Source organism: Myotis yumanensis, unplaced genomic scaffold (assembly GCF_028538775.1).
Source record: "Myotis yumanensis isolate MYYU_CA2020_CCGP unplaced genomic scaffold, mMyoYum1.0.hap1 SCAF_11, whole genome shotgun sequence".
NCBI classification, from domain to species: Eukaryota; Metazoa; Chordata; class Mammalia; order Chiroptera; family Vespertilionidae; genus Myotis; species Myotis yumanensis.
Genome location: NW_027223762.1, coordinates 35673714 through 35699952, shown reverse-complemented (window position 1 = coordinate 35699952; position 26239 = coordinate 35673714). Strand labels below are relative to the sequence as shown.

General features: G+C 36.9%; 1 protein-coding gene and 1 pseudogene across 7 annotated transcripts in view; one reads left to right on the top strand and one right to left on the bottom strand.

Annotated features, from left to right (window-relative positions):
- EHBP1 (EH domain binding protein 1) overlaps positions 1–26239 on the bottom strand; it is a 310727-nt gene that overhangs the window by 208997 nt on the left and 75491 nt on the right. For all 7 annotated transcript variants that reach the window (XM_070429315.1, XM_070429313.1, XM_070429318.1 and 4 more), the window contains exon 6: positions 45–226. In XM_070429315.1, coding sequence (XP_070285416.1) covers positions 45–226 — 182 coding nt within the window. The remainder of the gene's footprint in view (positions 1–44; positions 227–26239) is intronic.
- On the top strand, positions 11077–12667 carry LOC139019571 (protein Abitram pseudogene; annotated as a pseudogene).

Below are 26239 nucleotides of genomic sequence, written 5' to 3'. Positions count from 1 at the left end.
TTAAAACACACTCTGAAGCAGATTTTTGGACAAAATAAACTTACGTGGCTTTTCCTTCCCGGAGGAAAATGCAAGATAATGAAAACTGGAGAGTGGCAGATACAACTTTTTTAGATAATGGCTTGAATTTTAACTTGACATCAGTCTGAGTTGGCATAGGGCTTGCATACTGTTTCATGTTGATGCTGCTAGTAGCAAGAGCTTTCCTTCGACCAGAAGGAGATTCCTGGAAGATAAAAAATAATTATGTTATTTAGAGTCATTTATTTTATAACAAATATTTTAAAATACAATTTTAATAATATGATTAAACAACAATTGAGACTTCCTTCTCCAATGAATTTCTATAACATAATAATGAAATAAAATTGTAATGAGTTTATCACAACTTTTACATATGTAAGGCAGATATAAAATTGGAGAGAGCTGACACAGGCAAAAATAGGGGAAGACTTAACAACCCTCAATAACTCAGGAAAGGAAACTAGAACAGAAAGTCTCCAGGGCCCCTGTAAAAAGCACAGGGGCAGGTATCAAAGTTCTCAATAATTGTTTTCCTTCCTTTGATTATACTTAATATAACCTATCTACATTACAACGTAAAAGTAATGATATTAGGTTACATTAACCTAATTAACCTTTCTGAATGCCTATACTTTTTAAGGAAACACCCAGCCTTGGTAACATTCTACCTCATTCTGCCTATAAATACTGAATTCTATCCCATACTTTGAGCCTTATTTTTTCCTGGGGCCTTTTCTAATCACTCTAGTCTATAGTTCTCTCTCTTTCCTAAGATCACATATATCAAGGAAGAAACAGTTGGTTTCTCCAATCCTATGCCAGTGGCAGACACTGCTAAGCAAACCCAGAAGATATAAAAATTCTTCTCCACGTAGCAATTGCCAATTCATCAAAAATAGAACACAAAATGAAACCTATTTGCTATCAAAGGTATTTAACATTCCATTAATAAACTATCTTATTTCAAAATTATCCTTTATAGAATAATGATAACAGGACAGCAAAATAATGATTGGGTATTAAGTATGAAAAAGACAAGGTGTCAATTCTGGAGAAATGCTATAATGAAATAAAACATAATAATCCCTGATTATGTGTTCTAATGGCAAAGGAAAATTTTATTTTTTTAATTAATTTTATTGGTGTGGCACTGGTTAATATCATATGGGAAATTTTAGGACAATTTGTAAATAATGTAAATCAGGGGTCATACCATCATTAATGTAACCAGAAGTCCTAAACTAGCATTTCGTAGAGTTTACTGGTCTAAGAGTTCAGACCTAAAATAAGGCTTAATTTCCAAACTACATGATCTTGAGCCTCAGTAACCTTCCCTATAAAATAAGGAGATTAAACAAATCCATTCAAGCTCTACATTGGTTTTCTATAAAATTACTTAATTTTCCAACCAATGCAGGAAAAACTACCATTACCATTTGAATTATTTAATAAATCTTTATTTGTCCTATGATTGACACACTTGTCTAAAATTGGGATATAATAATTTAATCAAAACACTGAAACAGCCTTTTAAAAATTTTTGACACTTCTACCAGCAGAACAAGTAAAAAATGTAATGTAACATCCCTAAAGAATACCTTGTTTTAAAATGTGGTCTTATCTGTCAGATTATGCACAGCAATATTATACAGAACTATTAGTGCATGTAGATACCTTATGAATGAATTTCAAAAAGCATCAAGCACTTGAGAAGGATTTAGGTTCTCTCAGAAGAAATACTTAAGAATATGCAAATACCCTCAACTGAATCAAGTTGAACAGATGTGACTATCCCAAACAATACAAGTGATCTTTCCCTGGTCCCTATTATCAATCAAAGAATAAGATTAAGGTCCAAGGTTCTGACAATGTGCAAAATGAAAAAGTATAATCAGGGAGTATCAACTGATTACACTGATATGAACAATAATCTCTTATTGTACCTTTTGAATAGCTAACAACTTCTACATATAATATACGACTTAAAACCTCTTTTGAAAGCATAACATACAAAGTGCCACATATTATTTTCAGATTTTGTTAAACATCTGTTTCATAAATTCTGACATTGATCCCTTAATAGTAATTATCTAATTTTATAACCAAACTAGAGGCCCGGTGTACGAAATTTGTGCATGGGTAGGGGGATGTCCCTCAGCCCGGCCTGCACCCTCTCACAATGCAGGACTGCTGGCTTCTAACCGCTTGCCTGCCTGCCAGCCTGATTGCCCCCTAACCGCTCCCCTGCCGGGCTGATCATCCCCAACTGCCCTCCCCTGACGGCCTGGTCACCCCCAACTGCCCTCCCCTGCTGGCCTATTCGCCCCCAACTGCCTCCCCTGCCGGCCATCTTGTGGTGACCATCTTGTGACGATGTCACGCGACACCATTTAGGCCAGCCATTCTCAACCTGTGGGTCGCGACCCCTTTGGCAGTCGAACGACCCTTTCACAGGGGTCGCCTAAGACCATCCTGCATATCAGATATTTACATTACGATTCATAACAGTAGCAACATTACAGTTATGAAGTAGCAACGAAAATCATTTTATGGTTGGGTCACAACATGAGGAACTGTATTTAAAGGGCCAGAAGGCTGAGAACCACTGATCTAGGCTTTTAATATATAGGATAATAAAACTATAAAATGTAAGATAACTTGGAAATGCACATAATTTTGAAAGCCCAATTTAAGGATGATTCCTGAAAAATCTAGAGTCTAGGTGATTAACATTCTGTTTACTTCATTTTTTAGATAAAAGTTATGCAGAACAGTTTTCTGCTGAACTTACGGAACTTTTAGGTATTTGGTAATTGGTGTGTCTGAAAAAAACCCACAGGAAATAAAATTATCAAATTCTAAACACAATTAGCTATACTACTTAATTAAAAGCAAAAATTTGCTCAGCAATAACACAAACAGTGCTTATAAGATTTGGGCAGGTAAGCAGTATACAGTTCTTTTGAGTCTACAATATCCATTCCTGAAATTATCACAGGATCTCATTAAAGTCTGTGTCTTTGGGAAAGGGGGTCTGAATGGTGTTTCTACTAATTCTTCAGCTAGCTCAGACATTGTTTTCCTCCTTAAAATTAGTTATCGCATAGAAAATAGACTTGAGAAGGGATAGTAATGAGAAGAACATGAGGATCTTTCACAGCTCTAACCCCAGCTCCACAAATCTACACTATTTATAACCATTGAGTCCAAATCTTTACCCACCCAAGACTGGTATAATTGCTATCAACAGTTTTATAAAGAATGAATTAACTGATTGCATTGCTATATGAGCATATCTTTTACATCCCATAGTCCTCTTTAAAGGAGTAAGGGCCAGCCAGGCAGAGAAAGTTTAGAGAGAATTACCGTTATTGATGTCAGAGTCCTAATTCTAACATATCGCATGCAGATTAGACAAGAGGACAATAATAAGAGAAAAATAGTAAGATAAATTCTTAGAGAAAGGAAGTTAGACGACAAAAGTCAATAAGGAGTGATTACATATGTGTAGGTTTAAGTTTCTGCCTCTGGTCCCATGTTTATACGTGTATTAGTAAATCAGGCAGTATTTTGGGAATTACTTTCAAAATCCCTAAAGCAGTTCTTAAACTCTAGGGTTTATTAAAAAACAAAAAATAAAACTAGAAGAGCTTGTTAAAAATTCTGATGCCTATCTCCCATTCCTAGAGATCCTAAATTAGTAAATCTAGAGATGAGTCCTGCGTTTTCTAAAAGTACTAGTATTAAGTACTTCCGCTCCTCACTACCATCACCTCTAACCCCCCAAAAAACGCACTATTACCAGGTGATTCTGATCTAATTAAATCCAAAATCACACTTTCAGGCCATGGCCAGATAACTCGGTTGGTTAGAGCATCATCCTGATATGCCAAGGTTTTGGCTTCAATCACCAGTCAAAGTACATACAAGAATCAACCAATAAATGCATAAGTAAGTGGAACAACAAATTGATGCTTCTCTCTCTCAAATCAATAAATTAAAAATAAAATAAATAAAATCACACTTTCAGAAATAGTTCGCCCTAAGGAAGTTCTTATGTAACATTATTATACTTAAGAAATCTCGCTCCCATTTTTAATAACTATTCTCATTGTTATAAAAAAGAATCAACCAATATATATTTCCATTTCTTTGAAATCCAGCCTACTGTATGTGGCACCAGCACTTATTCACTGTTTTACCTTTGGCATATTTCTTCATGTATCTGAACCTCAGTTTCATACTCCCAGATTGGTAAATATTTTTAAATGTTGGACGATACCAAGTGTTAATAAGAACAATGCAAACTCTCTTACACTGCAGGAGAGAATTTCAATTGATCAGGCACTTTGGAGGGTAATTTGACATTACCTTGTAAAGTTGAACACATATACCTTACAACTCAGTAATTCCCATCCTAGAAGTATATCCTATAAAAATCCTTGGGACAACATATGAGCATTTAGCACAAAGTAGGTGCTTAATGAATAATATTTACTATAAATATTTATGAGCCATTTAACATGGTTTATTACACTAATATTACAAATAGTCTATCCAGAATCAGCAATGTTGAAATGAGGAAAACAAATGCAGAAAGCCATGCAGGATGTTTGTTTTAAAGTAATGTCTCTAGTTAAGTAGTTACTACAGTAATGTAGCAATGTAGTTATTAAAATTTATGCATGGACCCCCCCCTACATTCTTGCTAGACCTAAAATAAATTTTCCACCTCAATATATTCTCACTGTTATTCAAGTGTTTACAATACAAGCAATAGATGTTTCCTCTGTATAGCATAAAATAAAGATTTTATAATAACTAATAAGGAATTAACTGATTATAACATGAATAACTACATTCTCATGATTCCTCTCCTTATTTTCATATTTCAAGAGTCTTTGGCCTGGCCGGTGTGGCTCAGTGGCTGAGCATCGACCCATGAACCAAGAGGTCACTGGTTCCATTCGGATCAGGGTACACGCCTGGGTTGTGGGCTTGATCCCCAGTTGGTGGCGTGTAGGAGGTAGCTGATCGAAGTTTATCTCTATCCCTTTCCCTTCCTCTCTTTCTAAAAATCAATAAAAGCCTATTTTAAAAAATATTTTTTAAGAGTGTCTTCGGCTATTTGTGACCTGTTATTCTTCCAAACAGGGGTGTCTGCTTTGTGCAACAAGGGGATCTTATTAGACGTTCCATCTTGGGGAAATGGGAGGTGCTAGACTTTTTTGACATCTCCATGCAGTGGTAAGAGCAGTAAATCGCTAATTCAGTAGAAACCCTCAGTGGGAAAGCTATGATGAATGCTTATCTTATAGACTTCCTGCTTTCGATTAAAAAAAAAAAATTCTTTTGATTCTATCTGTATCATTTCAGGAGTGCATTCATAAAGATCATTTGGTCCTATTTTACCCAAGCTTTTATCTGTTTTCCAATAGGAGAGTTATTCATACTATCTATTCTATCACATTGTTAGAAGCAGAATTCTTCATCTGAATGTTATAAGCACAGAACTAATCATTCTGATCAAAGAAATAGCCATCAAAACAATGTTCACTTATCTCACATTGACCTAACCTCTTCAACTTAGCAATTCTTAGTGACTTATTAGGGTTATTTGAGAATTTATTTTATTGGAATTCTTTAATGTGAACCTGTGATCACCAATGCAACCACACCATTCTCTTGTTTTGTCTGTTTAGATGCTATGTCTTAGCGCTGCCATAAGCAGATAATGATAAATCAATGCTTGCAGCACATGCCAGTCTAGAGACTCACAGTCTAATGCCTGATTCTGTTCATTCTTGTCCATTAGAACTCTAAATTCTGATTCTGGACAACTGAATCAAGGCAACCAAGAAATGAAGTGACAAGCAGACAGAATTCTGAACAGCATTATAAAGTTATGTGACCAGATTGTTTAAAAGTCTTAGTTATTAGATCTTACCCTCTATTTTATGACTATGTGAATTATTTCACAGTAAAAAACTAACACACCCAAGTATCTGTGTAAATAACCATTTTTTCTATTGACTCAAGAACCAAAATGGTCAAATAAGATAATGTGGAGTTAGAAGGGACCTTTTAAAAGTTTCTTAATCCAACCTGTGACCCTAGTGCAAAAACACTTTATACCATCCTTAACAGAAAGTTATCATATTTGTTTCCTGGTACTGTTCAATCAAATTTAACCTAAAGATGCCCAATACCTTGTTATTTCTAAAAAATAATAACAACAACTTGGTACGTACCACAGTATCAAGGCCAATAATTTTGCTTTATTTATTCTTTAAAATACTTATTGAGAGCCTATTATGTGCCTGGTATTCTCTCATTTAACTTTGTGATAACACTTAAACTTTAAGTCAATCTAAAAGTCAAACTAACTTTTCCAAAACTGTGATGCTGGTCCTTTGAGCTGTCACAAGCCCTGCATTTCTCAGGCCGTGCTGAAAAGATCATTGCTTCATCAACAGACCAAACTGGAATACTACAGAATTTAATTTGGAGTCCATGGAGCAATTAACTGCTAAAGCAGACATGTCACAGGGAGTTCTCTCAACCACAAAGACTTAATTAGAAAACATGTCAGCTAAAATAACCAACTTAGATGGTTGGATGGAAGAATCCGGTAGCACAAATGTGAACTGAAAGAATTAATGTTAAAAATATGTTTAAATATGTACTCAAAAACATTTATAGAAATATATTGATTTTAGAATGAAATCTAACATCTCCCTAAAAAATCCAAATAAAAAACCGCAACCGTCTCAAATAGAGGGAAATTCCAGATATATATAAAAATACAAGTTAAAGTATTCAAATCAAAGGTCGAAACCAGTTGTAAGTTGTCCATAAAAAAAAAAATTACTACAGTGACCCACCCTCAAGTTAAGTCTACTACAAAGTTGCTAAAGAGCAGTTATATCAACCCCTACTCCTAAAACCCTAAAAGCTTATTCATACTAATATATATATATATATATATATATATATATATATATATATATGTATTTTTTTTTTTAACCTTAACTAGGAACTACACTACCAGAATTTTCCATTAGTTTTCAGTAGATGTTCTAAGGGAAATAAGATAATCTGTTAAAGATCTGATACCTGAGGGTTATATCCTTCATGGCCAGGATTTGAATGTGTATGCTGATAATGACTCCCAAATCTTCATAACTAGACAGACCTACTCCTGACTTCCAGATCAAAGCATTCAGTGCCCACTATTTATCTTAACTCAACATAGCCAAACTGAACTCATCTCTATTCCTTGTGCTGTTTCTCCCCTTAGTTTTCTTCTTGGTGAATTGTACCACATTCCATCAAGCCTCCCAATCCCAGGACTCATCAAACTAAGTTTGCTCTAACTGCTAAATCTCTCCAGAATCTGGAAAGCAATTTTCTATCTTCAATGCCACCTTTTCCTAAATTCAAGCATCATCTGTGAACAGACCACGACTATACTCTTTGGACCTGTTGCCCTTTCTGTAGGCTCATACACACTTAGATTTCATCTCCCATAACTCTATGAGGGTGATCATCTTTTTTTAATGAGATATATTGTTTTCTTTTAAGAAAAAATCATTAAACAAAATTATAAATACATAGGGTAGTATAAAAAAGAACTTAAAACTTTACCCACTAGCTGAAACCACTGCTAATATTTGACATATTTTCTCTAGTTTTTTAAAAATAGCTTACTATTTGTAAAATCTTATGTTTTTAAGCTTAAAATTATAACCCTGTAAACCTAAATTTTAGAAGTTGCATATCATTCTGAAATATGGTTACAGCACAAACTTACATAAAGTATTCCCTATTAATGAACATTTAAGTCACTTCACATTTGTCATTTAGAACTCATGCTACAATGAACATCTTTTCGTTGTTGTTAATCCTCAATGCTTTTGTTTCCATTGATTTATTAGAGAGAGAAGAAGGGAGAGAGAAAAAGAGGAGGGAGGGAGAGAAAGAGAGAGATAAATGTGAGAAAGAAACATCGATCAGTTGCCTCCCATCCTCCCATCTGCATCCCAACCAGGAAATGAACCCGAAATATTTTTGGTGTAAGGGACAATGCTCCAACCAACTGAGCAACCTGGCCAGGGCTTACTATGATTTTTAAATATATATGCATATATATTGGTTTTGATTTTTATGTAGATAAATCTATGTATATATTCTTCTGTGATTTCTCCCCCACTGCTTAGAAGCTCAGAAAACTCTTCATCTTCTTTATCACTAATCATAGTGACAATTAAAAAGTCCAGTAATATCTAGTGTTGGTCAGGGTATAGAAAATAGGCATTTCAATCACTTTGGTGGGAACAGAAATAATTATAGTCTATTACGAGGATATTTCTTTATCATTAAAACTATCAAAATAAAATAAATATCCCCTTTGACTAAACAACTCCACTTTTGGGAATCTATCCCAGAATCTGAGACTCTACAGTGCACATGTGCATAAATCTCAATGAAGTACTAGTTATAACACCATCAAGTAAACTGAAAACAACCTTACCATCCATTAGCAGAAAAATGGTTAAATCATTATGGTACATCCATCTATACTATGGAAAATTATGCAGCAATTACACACAGTACAGTGAGAAAAGCAAGCACAAAACCGTATATCAAGTATGATCCCATTTAAAAACAGAACAGAAACCTACCCACCTCAAACTATAAGTAATTTTATGAAAAAATATCTAGAAGAATTATATATGAGAAGTTTTTTACTTTATATATTTGTTTATTGTTTAAATATTTTAAAATAATCATCTGTTCACATTTAATATCATGTATTCTAATTTAATACTTGTGCAATTTCTAAAAACTGTGTGTGCAGGGCGTAGGGGGAGAGGAGCAACAGACATTAAGGAGATAAAGGGAAAATAATTAAACAGGGTTTCTCAAGCACAGAAATAACTATTGATATTTTGGACCAAATAATTCTTTTTTTGCAGGGGGACTTTCCTATGCATTATGGAATGTTTAGCAACATCCCTGGCCTCTACCCACTAGATGCCAGTAGCAAACCTTGACCCTCTCCCACCAAATCCTTATAATCAAGTCTCCAGACATTGCCAGATGTTCCCTAGGGGGCAAAAATGTCCTCCCCATCACATTGAGAACCACTGAAATAAGAAATCTAATATTTTGAGAAGCCTCCCTAGTTCCTCAACCAGAGTTAGAATTCCCTGCACATCACCCCATATGACATCAATTATTAGTTTTGTTTCCTTGTTTGTCTCCACTAGACTGTGAGCCTCTTCAAAGTTAGTGTTTAGTCTGCTTAATTAGTTATCTCCTAGACTATGTTCCTCAGAATGTGGACTGGGACCCTCTTCATCCATAACACCTAGGATATTTGTTAAAATTCAGAGTCCTGGATCTCACTTAAGATCTAACAAGCTCCCAAGATGATTCTAATGCATACTACAGTTTGAGAATTATCGGTATATTGTAGTTTAGTACAATTCCCTGCATGTGGCAGGTGCTCTGTAATTGTTGAATGAATGCATGGGTTCTATTGGTCTCTAGTTAAAAAATGTAAAACTAACCAATCTACTTGTAAATTCAAATATATAAACTCTATAAAATAAAAAGGTCTATAAATTATAAAATTTAGTTTAAGCAAATTATGCCATTTAATAACAGACAGGTAAACATGATTCTAAATCAGCCCTGGGCAAACTACGGCCCGCGGGCCGGGTCCGGCCCGTTTGAAATGAATAAAACTAAAAAAAAAAAAAGAGACCGTACCCTTTTATGTAATGATGTTTACTTTGAATTTATATTAGTTCACACAAACACTCCATCCATGCTTTTGTTCCGGCCCTCTGGTCCAGTTTAAGAACCCATTGTGGCCCTCAAGTCAAAAAGTTTGCCCACCCCTGTTCTAAATACTAGTAATAAATTTACTAAGAATTGTATCAAAAAACTTAAAAGCCAGATCTCAAATCTCTGAAGAACACCAATGAATAACTAAACTGATTACATGTATTTTTATTTGTTGATCAAATGTATTTTGAAACACATTTTTAAAAGTTTTAAAACACAGTGAAAAGTGACATGTAGCCCTGACTGGTTTGGCTCAGTAGATAGAGCATCGGCCTGCGGACTGAAAGGTCCCAGGTTCAATTCCGGTCAAGGGCATGTACCTTGGTTGCGGGCACATCCCCAGTAGGGGGTGTGCAGGAGGGAGCTGATCGATGTTTCTGACTCTTTATCTCTCTCCCTTCCTCTCTGTAAGAAATCAATAAAATATATATATTTTTTAAAAGTGACATGTATAATAATGTCTTCTCTTTCAAGTATTTAACAACATTCCTGTTATGATGTCTGTAATTCAACCAGAATAGATGGTGTGATAGGTATGAATTCGTAAGTTAGTTTAATTAAACTTCAACTTCAGGGGCAGTCAAATGTCCTAACTGAGAAACCACATGGAGGGGAGCACTGTATCAGACAGCTATCCTCTAGAGCAGTGGTTCTCAACCTTCTGGCCCTTTAAATACAGTTCCTCATGTTGTAACCCAACCATAAAATGATTTTCGTTGCTACTTCATAACTGTAATGTTGCTACTGTTATGAATCGTAATGTAAATATCTGATATGCAGGATGGTCTTAGGCGACCCCTGTGAAAGGGTCATTCAACTGCCAAAGGGGTCGCGACCCACAGGTTGAGAACCGCTGCTCTAGAGGCAGTAACCACAAGCACTTATTTTCTTCATATTGTGATCAACACTTGAGACATTGCTAATTTGCACAGTAAATATCAGAAATGGGGTTTGTTGGTAAAATGAACAGCTTGCTAGTTAAAAAGATGAATGTTAGAAATGGGCTTTCATTATTAAAATTAAATATTAGGATTTATAAATTAGATAAATACTTTATAGTTATTTTCCACCCTTGAATAAATAGGTTATAAAAATCCAGCAAAGTATATAGCCTTTACATTTAGAGATGGTCCCCAGAGTTGATCCTTTACCAGTCCTGTACCCTGTCATTGGTTTGGGAGCACTTCTGGTTGCCTGATGCTGAGTGCAAAGGTAACTGAATCTTGCCTTATGAATGTTGTGTATATAGTTTTACTGAACCTTTCATGTAAGGTGATGGTTGGAATGCCTCAATGAAGAGCTCAAAGCTTCCTTCTTGGACCTTACAGAACAGATTGTTATATACTGCTTTGGTTTGGCATGCTAAAGAATTCTCATTTAAAAAATATCTGGATGTGACAGAATGTGGTCATTTCTCTATAACTTGGTAGTAAAGTTGCAAAGAAATACCTTTAACTGTTTCAATGGCCACCATTATCTACTAAAGACAGCAAAATAAAACCCCTAAGATTAACAAATTATTATCTTGGTTTAAGTCACATCACAACTACTATACCTAAGAATTTTTGCAAGAGATAGTGTATATAGACTCTGGAAAATTATCTATAATAATAAAAGCATATTATGCTAATTAGACTGGATATCCTTTCGGACGCCCTCCCATCCTTCCGGATGAAGCCTGGGCTGCCAGGGAAGCCTGGGTCCCAGGTGCCTGCCGGGTCCTGGGTGACAAAGGGAAGCTGGTGCCAACAGCCGGGAGAAGGAAGGCCTACTCTTGCACAAATTTCGTGCATCGGGCCTCTAGTCAAATATAAAACACAATCGGATGGTCTTTAACATTTCTTAACCAGCAATTGCAGGAAACAGACCTGGGTTTTTATATACTATGCAGCTGAAATACCATCCTCAAACCATTAAAAACAAAAATCTGGTATTAACATTCTTTAAAGAGTCACTACAGATTTGGTATTAAAATGACATTAAAGAAAAATAAAATAAAAGATAGGAAATCTGCTTTATCTATCACCAGAGACAGACTATACCATTTTTAAAACATAAGGTAAATGACATTTTTCAGGGACACCAGAATACATTAAGACAATCTAGGGTTAAAGTATCTTCCCTATGGCTTCAAAATTCAAATATCACCACTGCCATCACTACAAAAAGGAGAAGGGACATCCAATTATGAGATACACATGACTAACATAAGAACTATTGAGAGGAAGTGCTTGGGTCTCTGAGGGCATAGGTAGCGGTGCCCCAGGTCACCATAGCTACCGAACAGGTGGCCATGGAGTCCGTGGTGCCATCACTTGTGGATCATATCTTCACTTGCTGGTAGAAAGTGGACGTCAAAGGAAAACCCTGTGAGGACCACTATATACTACAGCATTTCAACCGAATATGTGTCATCACATTGGCAGAATCTCATCCAGTTCTTCGAAGTGGAAAAACAAAAGCATTTCCTATCAAATCAGTACCAACTGTAGCAGACTTCAAAACAGGGTCTCTGGGAAATTTAAACAGGGGGCACAGTTTCTAACAGAACTTGCACTTCTGTGTAAGATTTACTGCTCAGATGGGAAAGAATATACCATATCTAGCTGTGTTCAAGGACGGCTGATAGAAGTGAATGAAATATTCTCCATAGCCTTCTGTTCTTCAAGAGAAGCCTCCACTGACGGTTACACTGCAGTTGTGTCACCCAAATTTGAAGACAGTAAAAGCACAAAAACAATATGAAGTTGTGGTAAAACGCAGTAATTCCACAACAGCCACATCATGAGAACTGAGATGGCATAAAAAGCAATGCAGCACTGGATCCGTGCACTAAAGAAGTACCACCATATGACAGAAGCATACTCCACAGCCAGCATTCTGTAGAGAAGCCTGTTTTTGTTTTTTCTTTCTCTTGCATAACAAGCCTTGGTACCCGTTTGTCTTTAGCCTCTCAGATCTGCCCTGCCATGGACCTAGCCTGCTCCTTTTTACTTTTCTCTTTCTAAAAACTGATAACCCAAGGCTGTTTTTCTGATTAAAAACAAGCAGAGCATTTTGAGGAAAATTTGGAAAAGATACAAGTTTTAAGTAGTAAGTAAAAATAACCTACCCATCCTATAACTCATCAGTAAATACTACATTTTGACATATTTTTGTTTGAATGTTATGGCATGGTTAATTGCTTTTGCTTAAACTTCCAGCAGTTTGAGGATAAAAGAAACAACAGCTGACCTTTCTTATCCAGTCTGCTTCAGTGTGACACTACCAAAAAGTCAAGTCCCACCTCTTCTGCCCCAAATCCTTTCCAGGCTGTAGGGGAGAGACAGTGTGTGGCGTGTACCTTGTCTAGTCTTTATGCTGCAGGATGGCCTTCCTCTCTGAAACAAAGCAGAACTCTAACACTGTGGCTCCTTATATGAGAGACAACAAGGCTTTGAAAAACATAAAGGGCTTTCCTAATTTATGGAAGTATTATAATACAGTACATACATTACAGTCACTCTGTAACAGTCTCTCACTAGTTACAGGGTAACGAGCAAAGGAGAAGTTACTGTAATTCAAAGACATAGAGGCCTTTGAATAGAACAAAAGGTTTCACATCATTTGAACTAAAAAAACACACACACAAAAACACACCTGAATTTATGGTTTAAGATCGTATACTTATTCACACTGAATTTAAAATAAAAGACTTTAAAATTTTTTTAAAAAATACACAAAAAGTATTTTAAAAATACTTCAGTTTTTAGAAGTTATAGATAGAATGTTTTCGCCTATATGTGATGAAATAGCACTTTTGTATTCTTACCACATGAGAACTTTTAATCTGATACATATAATACCTGAATTTGAATGTGCTTGTTTCTAAAGGAGACATAGGGCCATGCAGAATGTTTCATCTCCTTCTTTATGTAATTATTTTAGCAGCTCATATGGCCTACTCCAAACCTATCTGAAGGGTACAATTAAATACCATTGTTAGAATGAATACATACTTCTTTTCCTGCACTTCCAGGTTCCAGTGCCATGGATCACAGTTTTCACAAATGTTTACTTGCTTTTGAACCAAGTAGATTAGATGTTTTTTAAAGAGTTATTGGCCCGCAGCCCAGCTAGCATGGCTCAGTGGTTGAGCATTAACCTATAAACCAGGAGGTCACGGTTCGATTGCGGGGGGTCAGGGCACATGCCCAGATTGCAGGCTCGACCCCCAGTAGGGGGCATGCAGGAGGCAGCCAATCAATGATTCTCTCTCATCATGGATGTTTCTCTCTCTCTCTCCCTCTTCATTCCTCTCTGAAACCACTAAAAATATGTTTTAATAAAATAAAAGTTATTGGCCCCCACAGGTAACTAAAAGAGTATGAAACGTGAGGGTAATGAGGTATATAGGTCCTCATATTGATGCCCCAACTTCATAGCTTCCAGTATAATTAAATACTTATTTTTGTAGTGTTGAGCTTGCTTCAGGGCAAGTTGCAGGACCTTCTTTCTTCAGATTCAAAAAACACAAAAAACAAACCATATAGATAATTACCATAGCTTTCTGTGATGTTTTAGGTACAGCCTTGCCTAAGAGCAGAAAGATAGGCAGGTGATTTCTTAAAGTGCTTTTTAGCTCCAGGGTGATAAAAATGTCTTAAACTTTCTGAAGTTGAAAAGTCATAATTAACCATTAAAATTTAAAGCTGAACAATCGCATACAGTTAAGGCATACCTTTCTATAATATAGTGCAAGAAAAGAGGTAACATCAACTAATGTTTCAGCTAAAATTCAGCAAATATTGTTAAAATGCAAGAATCAACACCTCAAATTACTATCATTTCAAATAAATACTTTATCTGGTTTTAGGGAACTTTTTCAATAAGCAATTATAGATAACACATGGTTTGTGTGGTATACCTACTATACAGTTCTCTATAAAAATTGCATAATCTCACTAATCCTAATCAGATGTAGAGTTCTTTTCTTTAGAGAATAATAATATGAAAGCTTGAAGACTATTTCTCATATATAGGACTAGAAAGACCATGTGATATCACACTGCTTGAGATCTTTTCCTGTAGTTGAAATCGTTAAACATTTCTTACATCATAGATTTCTATAATTCTAGCTGCTGCTTAAGTCAGATCAATAATAGCACAACTAACTATAATGACAACATACCATGTGTTGAGCACTGTTCTAAACAAATGTTAATGCTTTTTGTAGTGTTGACTACATAGGCTTATATGTTGGCTAGCATTATTCACATTTTAGAGATAAGTAAACTGAGGTTCATCAATTTTCCCAGGACTACACAGCTAAGAATGTCCAAGTCTTAACCACTACACCCACTACTAAAACGCCTCTGAAGAGACAACTGACTGCACCTGGCAAACTGCAGAGAAAGAAGAGGTGAGATTTTCACAGAAATCTATTATTCTATGAAACAAATAATTGCTTTCAATTTCATTTACATCTTTTTCTTTATTTCCATATATTCCAAACACTATAGAAAAAAATACTGATGCTTTCATAGCATTTGATATAATAGCACTTAAAAGTAATGACTATTTTTACCATTTGTTTAGTGAACTACTTTGGGATCATTATTTATTTGATCTTAACTAACATCTTGTTAAATAGGTAGGGCTGGTGCTATTATCACTGTTTACAGATGACTAAGGAAACTTAGGCCTAGAAACTTTAAAATGCTGTAAGTCTATCAAGACATATCATCAGTTCTACCACTGCAATGGTTTTTGGTTTTGTTTTTGTAAGGAGATGGCAGGACAAAAAAGAGTTCATATGTAGGTATCTTCCAACCACTATTAAAAAGGCAAAAGAGGTTTGCCTGTAAGCAAAAGGAGTTGTGTTGAAGTTAAATGAAATGAACTTAGTTGGCCCTTCATATCCGTAGCAGCACACTTAGCAGATATACTTTTGTTTATTCATTACTATATCAGCAAAGCTAAGTACCCTAAAAGGTAGTATCCGGGAAACTAAAATCTTAGACTTTTACTTTTACATTATCTAGCAAGGGTTATTTCAGGTTAACTATTGATAAAAATGTCAATTTGGTTCTTTTTGCTTTTATGCAATCATTATCATTCTATGGGAATTTAGTTTTCTGCCAATCAAACTGTGTCCGTAGGGCTGGGATGTTTCTGGTGTGGTGCCCAGTAAGCTATTGGTGCTCAAATTATAACACAAGCAACAACAACTATCACCAAGTTACTGCACGCAAAGTGATCTGACACAAAAGCCATGTATAGCTAAGAGTCAGAAGAATTATAAGAGGTATCTGAACACTTTTTTTCCCCCAAATATATTTTTATTGATTTCAGAGAGGAAGAAAGAGGGAGAGAGAGATAGAAACATCAATGATGAAAGAGAATCATTGATCAGCCATCTCCTGCACGTCCCCCCCCACCCCCCCACTGGGGATCGATCCCGCAACCCGGGCTTGTGCCCTTGACTAGAATCGAACCCAGGACCCTTGAGTCCGCAGGTTGATGCTCTAGCCACTGAGCCAAACCAGCTAGGGCTGAATACTTCTTTTAAAAATAAACAAAAATTTGCTCTGGCCAGTGTGGCTCAGTTGGTTGGGTGTCATCCCATACACCAAAGGGTTGCCAGTTCGATTTCTGGTCAGGAAACATGCTGGGGTTGCAGGCTCGATAGTGCAGGTAGTGGTTGATGGATGTTTGCTCTCACAGAGATGTTTCTCTCCATCTCTCCCTTCCTCTCTTTCCAAAAGTCAATAAAAAAAATATCAGACGTATGTCGTAGCAATATATTTACCGATACAACTCCTAGGGCAATGGAAACTAAGGAGAAAATAAACAAATGGGACTACATCAAAATAAAAAGCTTCTGCACAGTAAAAGAAACCACCAACAAAACAAGAAAGCCCACTGCATGGGAGAACATATTTTCCAATGTTATATCTGATAAGGGCCTAATCTCCAAAATTTATAGAGAACTCATACATCTTAACAAAAAGAAGATAAACAATCCAATCAAAAAATGAGCAAAGGACTTAAATAGACACCTTTCGAAGTGGACATACAGAAGGCCAAGTGACATAAGAAAACATCTGAGAGATGCAAATCAAAATGACAATGAGGTACCATCTCACACCTGTCAGAATGGCTATCATCAACAAATCAACAAATGACAAGTGCTGGCGAGGATGTGGAGAAAAAAGAACCCTCATGTACTACTGGTGGAATGCAGGCTGGTGCAGCCACTGTAAAAAAAACAGTATGGAGTTTCATCAAAAAATTAAAAGTGGAACTCCCATTTGACCCAGCAATCCCACTTCTAGGAATATATCCTAAGAAACCAGAAACACCAATCAGAAAGGACATATTCACCCCTATGTTCATAGCAGCACAATTTACAATAGCTAAGATTTGGAAACAGCTTAAATGCTCATCAGCAGATGAGTAGATTAGAAAACTGTGGTACATCTACACAATGGAATACTATACTGCTGTAAAAAAGAAAGGACTCTTAACCATTCTCAACAGCATGGATGGATCTGGAGAACATTATGCTAAGCGAAATAAGCCAATCAGAGAAAGATAAATATCACATGATCTCACTCATTTGTGGAATATAATGAACAACATAAACTGATGAACAAAAATAAATACAGAGACAGAGAAGCATCAGACTGTCAAACTTCAGTGGGAAGGTGGCAGGGGCGGTAAGAGATCAACCAAAGGACTTGTATGCATACATATAAGCATAACTAATAGACACAGACACTAGGGGGTGAAAGCATGTGCTGTGGGGTGGGGGTGGCCAGGGAGAGGTCAATGGGGGAAAAAAGAGACATATGTAATACTATATCTAATTCTTTAAACAATAAAAAATAAATAAATAAACAAACAAACAAAAGCCCGAGCCGGTCTGGCTCAGTGGATAGAGCACCAGCCTGTGGACCAAAGGGTTCCAGGATCAATTCTGGTCGAGGACACATACCTTGGTTGCAGGCTCCTCCCCAGCCCGGGCCCTGGTCAGGGCTCGTGCAGGAGGCAACCAATCGATGTGTTTCTCTCATATTGATATTTCTCTCTGTCTTTTCCTTTCTCTTGCACTCTCTCTAAAAATCAATGTAAAAATATCCTCAGGTGAGGATTTAAAAAAATTAAAAAACAAAGACTTGTATATGATGTTCACATGTTCATATTTTAGCAATCAGAATATGTTTTTGCATAGGACAAAAAAAGAATGATTATTTAGTTAGGTTTTCCTAAATATTTATATATTTCTAGGAAGAGAATAGTATCCTTTTACAGGACTCCAAAGTATCACAGGAGCTAGGGAAGATAAAAGCAGTGTACCTCTATTCATTAGGTTTTTTAAAAAAGTGTGTGTGTTTTGGAGAGGGGGACGGGAAGGGTGGAGAACTTAGAAGACAAAGGAAAAGATCTGCCTCTGCCTGTGCTTACAAATCAGAATAAAGTTAGAAGTCATGAAAAGAGGTGTTCAAGAAAGATAAAAATTTGAACTTCATTAAACCCATAACAAATCACGCAATTATTGGGTTTTATTTACAGGGTTTTTGAGAGTATCAAATAACATGAAATGCATGAAAGTGCTTTGTAAATGGTAGGTGCTATAAAATTCAAGTATTAAACTGCATTGAAATTCTGAATAAAACCCATGATTCATTTGTAATTAAAACTTTACATTTAAAAACTCTAGGAAAAATAATAAGTTTTATGTGGGGAAAAATAATGATATAGTAAAAATTTTACAGTGCATGTCTTATATACTTGAAAACTATCAATGTATATGCTTAAATGAAAAGAACAAGATATCAAATATTATTATTCTGCTCTTACTGTGTATTAAAAGGTGATATGTATATATCTGGAGATATACATAGGGACCTAATAGTAAGTTCTCTGAGGAAAAGAAAACATAAACAAAGTAGGGAGATAGAATTACTTTTTATTCTATTAGTTTCTTTAAAAAAAACTTTAGCCATCTATTACTTTTCATATAAAAAAATAATTTTAAGAGCTAATAACAAAAAAGTGGGAAATTTGCCCTAGCCAGTTTGGTTCAGTGGTTAAGAGTGTTAGCCCATGGGTTCAATTCTGGTCAAGGGCACATACCTCAGATCCCCAGTCCCCAGTCAGGTTAGGGCATGTGCAGGAAGCAACCAATCTATGTGTCTCTCTCACATCGATGTTCTCTCTCTGTCCCTTCCCCTCCCTTCCACTTGCTTAAAAAAAGGGGTGGGGGGTGGGGGGGTGGGGTATTCTCAGGTGAGGATTAACAACAACAAAAAAGTAGGAAAATTTTTACTTCCTATTTCCTATTGAAAGCTTAGTAAAATACAATAAATAATTTAAGAATAAAATTCAAGTTTATGCTAAACTTTTTGAAAGATAATGTTATCTAAGATTTTTTAAAAAATGAAACAGACATTTAGCATTTATTTATTTTTAGAACTGGATAGCTTTTAGGTTCATAGTAATGGCACGGGTAGCTTCAGTGTCAGAATTCAAATTTCATGATCATTGCATTATTATTACTGCCTCTGATTTTGAAAAATAAACTTCAAATTTGTGAGACATAAAGTAGGTGTAGGCTTAAAATTTCTTGAGACAGCTCTGACCCGGTTTGGCTCAGTGGATAGAGCATCGGCCTGCGGACTGAAGGGTCCCGGGTTCGATTCCAGTCAAGGGCATGTACCTTGGTTGTGGGCACATCCCCAGTGGGAGGTGTGCAGGAGGCAGCTGATTGATGTTTCTCTCTCATCAATGTTTCTAACTCTGTATCCCTCTCCCTTCCTCTCTGTAAAAAATCAATAAAATATATATATTAAAAAAAAATTTCTTGAAACAAATTCTTATTTTGCTATTTTTGAAGTAGTTGTTTTATTTTAAAAGGAAAAAAAATTCCCTATACATAAAAATATAGGAAAGAAAATTTCCTATGGTCATGGCATTTCAATAAGAAAACTTCAATATTTTTAGTAGGTTTGGTCAGTTCTTTCCTGTTTAAAATGTCAGTATGTATCGATAGTCTAAAGACATGGAAACATAGAAAACAAAAATTTTATATCTTCCTTTAAAATCAGGAATTACACTGATTCCTTAGAAAATAGTATAATGCTATGAAAAAATATATATATATAACCCTAATATGCAAATAGACCAAACGGTGGAACAACCAGTTGCTATGATGTGCGCTGACCACCAGGGGGTGTGCGCAGAACATGGCGGGTGTCGGCAGCAGGCGGCAGAGCACGTAACATGGCGCACATTGGCCACAGCGGGATGGTGGAGCAGGTGAGCAGGGGCACCATACCAAAGCGGGCTGCCAGTCGCTGTCATTAGGGCGATCCTCTGGTGGTTACTGAAAATTCTTTGCTCCCACGTGCCACGGTCCCACCAGGCACTCACACCCGCTGCCGGCACCCAGCGCCAGCCCCGATCACTCGGCACCGTCAGCAGGTGTGAGTGGCAGCTGCCAGCCCCTGTTGCCCCTCAGGGATTCTCCACCTCCCCCTGCTTCTGAGGGGCAGTCAGGGCAGCCAGTGCTGGAGCCGCCACTCACACCTGCTGCTGGAGATAGCCCCACTTGCACCCACAGCCGGCGCTGGAGCTACCGCTCGCACCCGCTGCCGGCGCCCGTCGCCAGCCCCCATCACTCGGTGCTGTCAGTGGGTGTGAGCAGCGGCTGCCAGCCCCAATCACCCCTGAGGGCTTCTCCACCTCCCCCTGCTCCTGAGGGGCAATCGAGGCAGCAGCCGCTGCTCACACTGCTGACAGTGCCAAGCCCCGCTCACACCCGCTGCTGGCACCAGCCCCAATCGCTCCGCGCCATCAGCAGGTATGAGTGGCGGCAGCGGGAGTGGGTCTGCTAACAGACAGAGTACCAGGGGCCACGGTGGGAGGGGCGGGGTGAGGGCGCGGAGGATGGGCCGAGACCCACCCCTGTGCCCACCACAGCCTCGTAGCCCACAGTTCCTTTCAAGGCGTACGAATTCATGCACTGGGCCTCTAGTATATTTTATAAATATCCTCCTATATAATAAAAGAGTAATATGCAAATTGACTGAAAGGCAGAATGAACGGTTGCTATGACACGCACTGACCACCAGGGGGCAGATGCTCAATGCAGGAGCTGCCCCCTGGTGGTCAGTGCACTCCCACAGGGGGAGCCCTGCTCAGCCAGAAGCCGGGCTCACAGCTGGCAAGTGCAGCGATGGTGGTGGGAGCCTCTCCCGCCTCCGCTGCAGGCAGGTGGTAAGGAGTGAGGAGTCCTGGACTGCGATAACCCTAGATTGCAAGAGGGATGTCTGACTTCCGGCTATTCCCCAAGGGGTCCCAGACTGTGAGAGGGTGCAGACTGGGCTGAGGGGACCGCCCCCCTACCGAGTGCACGAATCTCATGCACCAGGCATCTAGTTAAATAAAGTAAAAAAGAAGTTATGCATTGTATTATATATTCTGTAAAGGGAAAAACTCAATTAGTCCAGGGGCTGAATCAGGAAATTAACATAGAACCATGTTTATTCTTTGATACTTGATAAGACAGAATAATAGTAAATCCTGACCACAGAAACAAAGAAAGGAGATATCCTCAGAGTACAGTTAAGGCTACCTCAAAAGGTAAAGCATTTCACATCCTAGAATGTCTTTCTATCCACAGCTTTTATGACAAATGGAAAACCAATTTGATGATAACCTATTAGTCTTGATCCACAACCTAATATCTGTATTATGAGAGCAGGATTTCTGGCTTAACCACAGAGCTACAATTGACTTTTTTAGAGCAACAGAAATTAACGAAGGTAATTCATATAATGCTGCGAAGAAAGATTTAGGCAGGGTCACACAGTTCCATGCATATTTCCAAGAAGTGTCCCAAACTGTTTAAAAAGGACTAAAGTCAGTGCTAGACTCTCTAGAAGTAATTGATATATTATAGTAAAAGTAAAGTTCTAAAGTTAAATGCCAAGCTCCATTTTTATCCTGATTGCTATTTAAAATTGGAATTATCTCCTAGGAAAAATTAGAGAGTGGATATGAATCATGTTGAAGAGGTTTGTTGGGAAAAGAGTAGAAAGGACCAGCTTAGCCAAGAAGGGGCAGAAGGGTGAAAAAGACTGCCATTTCAGAATTTATTATTTTTATTTACATCATTTTAATAGTCTTTGAGAAGAATGCTAAACTCTTAGAAATCCATCAAGTCAAATTTATAACATGCCTGCTCTTTCTCTCTCTCTTTTTTTATAATCATAATCCTTATGCCCAGCTATTATCTATTAGGGGAAGGGTTAAAAAACAAAAACTAACAAACTTCTTACAAGGGCCATTGACTCACAGGGAAAAAATTAAAATGAAATACAATTACTTGGGGTTACATAGATATTTTAGAGAGGAAGGGAGAGGGAGAGAGAGAGAGAGAGAAACAGCAATGATGAGAGAGAATCATTGATTGGCTGCCTCCTGAACGCCCCCTACTGGGGATTGAGCCCAAAACCCAGGCATGTGCCCTTGGCCAGAATCGAACCTGGGACCCTTCAGTCCGCAGGCTGACGCTCTATCCACTGAGCCAAACCAGCTAGAGCAATTTTGCGTATTTTTTAAAAGAAAAATATATGATTTCCCTAATCCGAATCTATGGCTCATCCAAACTTTAATACTAAAAAGGGGAATCTACACTAATAAAAGACAAATATGCTAATTGACCATACCTTCGCTACGCCCACCAGCCAATCAGAAGAGTATGCAAATTAACCCAACAAAGATGGTGGTTAATTTGCATACACAGACACCCAGCAAAGACTGAAGACAGTGTAGAAGGAAGCCAAGCACTGCAGAAGGGAGCCAAGCGGTGGAGAAGGGAATGGATTGGAGGTAGCAAGAGACAGGAGCGGAGCTGAGGCAGGGGAGACGGGAGGGAGCCGAGGCGGTGGGAAAGGGAGGGAGCCAAGACGGTGGGGAAGGGAGGGAGCCGAGGCAGTGAAGAAGGAAGGGAGCGAGGCAGTGGAGAAGGAAGGAAGCGAGGCAGCGGCGAAGGGAGGGAGCCGAGGCGGCGGAGAAGGGAGGGAGCGAAGCGGCGGAGAAGGGAGGGAGCGGAGGGCGAAGCGAGGGAGCGAGGCAGCGGAGAAGGGAGCGAAGCCTGCCTTGGTGGGCTTCGCTCCCTTCTCTGCTTTGCTCCGGTCTCAGGAAGCCCTATTCTTGCAGGAATAGGCCCGAGGAAGTCCTATTCTTGCAAGAATCTTCCTGCAACAGGCCTCTAGTAGAATCGATTTTAACAAGGAAAAAAAGTAGAAAGGAATCAGAGAGCAGGTGAGATGGACTTGACAGTAAATTTTTGAAGTGGTGGGAACAATGGTGAGCACAATGGTGGAAATGCACTAATCCCTTGAGAAACTATCAAGAAAGGATGTGGACCAAAAAAAGTGATAGGGAATGACTATATGCATTTCTGAAATGCTGCTAGCCAGGAATGTGCAATTTGAACTGGAGATTCAATAAATGTTGTCTGAAGTTGACAACATTTGAAATAGAGTACAAGAACATCCTATAGAACTAGAATCATGAAGGAACCAACCACCAGAAGAACGAGAATCTAGAGCAGTTAAAAGAGGCTGCCTCTTGGAGAGGGTTGGAGATAGGAAGGGAAGGAGCAGAAGAATGTTGATTTTCAGTAAAAGGTCTTCTATACTGTTTGATCTGTTACCAAGTGCCTGTACTTAAAAAAATAAAAACAAAATTTTTAAACTCATAAATTAGAAGGGCCTGGCCTATATTAAAAGTTTCTTCTCCTTCTCCTCCTCCTCCTCCTCCTTCTTTTTTTTTTTTTGCAAATTCCATCAAAAGGTTCTTGTCAAAAACAGATTTGATTTTTCCCCCTGTGTATACACACATTAGTTACGGATGATTAACAAAGCATTCATTCTTCTATTTGCTTTGGCTGAGAACTGACTTGTGTTAGTGTTAAGGAAATATCTCACTTCACATGGAGAAGATATTAAGTGTTGCTTATTTAAATATACATATGGTAAAAGAAAGGGTTTATACATGTTTTGGGTTCACAAACAATAAACGCATTTAAGTAAATGGGAGTGCAGACTTTATCCACCTTAGAAACTAGGAAAAATACTATGTACTTTTTGTCTCTTTATTCAAAATAGGCTTTGTGAACTTATCTATTTAGCATTTTAATTTTGGTGAAGTGGTAAAAAATTTATTTAAAGAAGATTTTATATCAAATATGACACAAGAAATCACAATTATTTTCTTTAATTTTTATACATGCAGAGACTTTTAAAAATACTTTTTTAAGAAACTGAGTAAAAAGTAGCTATTCTGTAAAATCAGTTTCTGAAGTTTAGGGTATCTAAAAATAAGTACCCAAATTTAGCCTCACAAATAGTCACTTAAAGTGTCTTTACTTTTCAGATGTACAATGTTTAAAACATAATATTCATTTGGAAGAAAAGTTTTCTTATTATAGAAACACATATGAAGAAACTGAGATATGCAAATTTATCCTATCTTAATTTTTGTAAAATCACTTTTCTAAAGTAAAATTACTTTATCTAGTCAACAAGAATTATTAATTTTAGCAATTTAGTTTTCTGCAACAACCTGTTTGATTTAAAGAAAAGGTAGTCAAAACCAGTAACATGATTTATACTATATTATGACTGACTTTTGAGTAGATTTTCACTAATTGGGTCCACCAATATAGGGTGGGATATATAAAAATAAAGGTTTATAGAGAAAAACGTGATGGATTATTTAGAAACTGGCAACTGAAGAAGAGAGTTTAAGAAAGGATGGATTTGAAATCGGTTTTTAGATCTCCACTTTAGTCCTAAATTACAAGTAGTAGCAATATATAAAGAAAGAATTAAGAGATAAAAATTAGGGGTGAGGTGAAGAAAAATGTGTTTGGATATTCTAGGACTACCTGATGATACCATAAAAACTTATAGTAAGCAAAATTTCAGATCCAGGGCTTAACTTAAGCAGACAGTTGCTCTGACATTAGTACAGATTCCTTTTCCTCTCATTTTCCTTCCTTCCTAACACATATGTTTGGCAACTAAATATTCTTCTTTTTTATTTTTTTACATTGGAAAATAAAGAAATTTAATTTTATATTTCTCCCTTCTTTCTTTGGTAAATCACATGGAACTTGGAAACTTTATAAAATAAATGTCACTACCAGTTTAAACGTATTATTTTCAAACTCCTGAAAGGTAATAAGACCTTTCTACAAAATTAAATTGAGCAATCTCAGGTAGCACTCTTCAATTTTATTTCATTTTTACCATACACACCCCCTAGTCATCACTTTCATTTTATATGATCTTCTTGTTGACATGTATCCATTGAAAATCTGCTTCTAAACTGAACTCTGAATCTAGTCACCAAAACTGTCCTTGAATCAACAAGACCATTCCAAAAGCCTAAGTGAATGATGGGTTTTGTATAATAATCTGAAGCCCCATAGATTTTCACTAGGTCAAGCTATTGTTGGAGTAAATTCCAAAGTGAGAGTCACTGCAGAGAGAATCGAGGTCCCCTTATAGCTCACACCTGGGAAGCAGTTCTGTAAGTGGAGCTGCTCTTTATACTTATACGCAAGTATCAGCTCTCAAAGCATTTCAATAAAAGCCTGAAAATGACAAAGGTATAATATACATTTTAAAATAAGAAATGTAATAACACTAGTTACAAATTTTATCTACTCTATAAAATGAAACAAAAAATAACCTAAATCAATTTTTATTAAAAATTGAATAATTTTTAAAAATGAATAATTTTTCATTTTTAAATATTTCTAGTATTGCCATTTTGTTGGATGTGTAATACATATACAATTTTTGAAAGATCCACTAAGCTCTTAAAAGAGTCTAAAGAACAAAAAAGTTATACATATTAATTTTATTAGTACATTATTCCAAGAACATCTGACTCACAGACTCTATAACAGATGTCTTCTTTCGGCATGAAACTAATAATTCTTCAGGTAGCAGGGCTTAAAATTTTCACTCCAAGTTTATTGAAAATAAAAACAATTGGATACCCACTTACCTGTTTATTGGATATTTATAAATGCATAAAATCTTGCGGAGTATGTCTATTTAAAAAAAAAAAAAATTCTTCCCACCCTTAGGTAGCTGCCTAAGATCAGCAGGCAAAGAGAAGGCTACCCATGAAAAGTTAAATAACAAGCTAAGATAAAATTAAAAGAAAATCCACAAGCTTAATATGTAAATCAGTGACAAATCATTTTTCAAACACTCATTGAGGGTCCACTTACTATGTGTAAAACATTATTCTAAAATGTAGAAATCAGTGATATACACTTACATTTCCA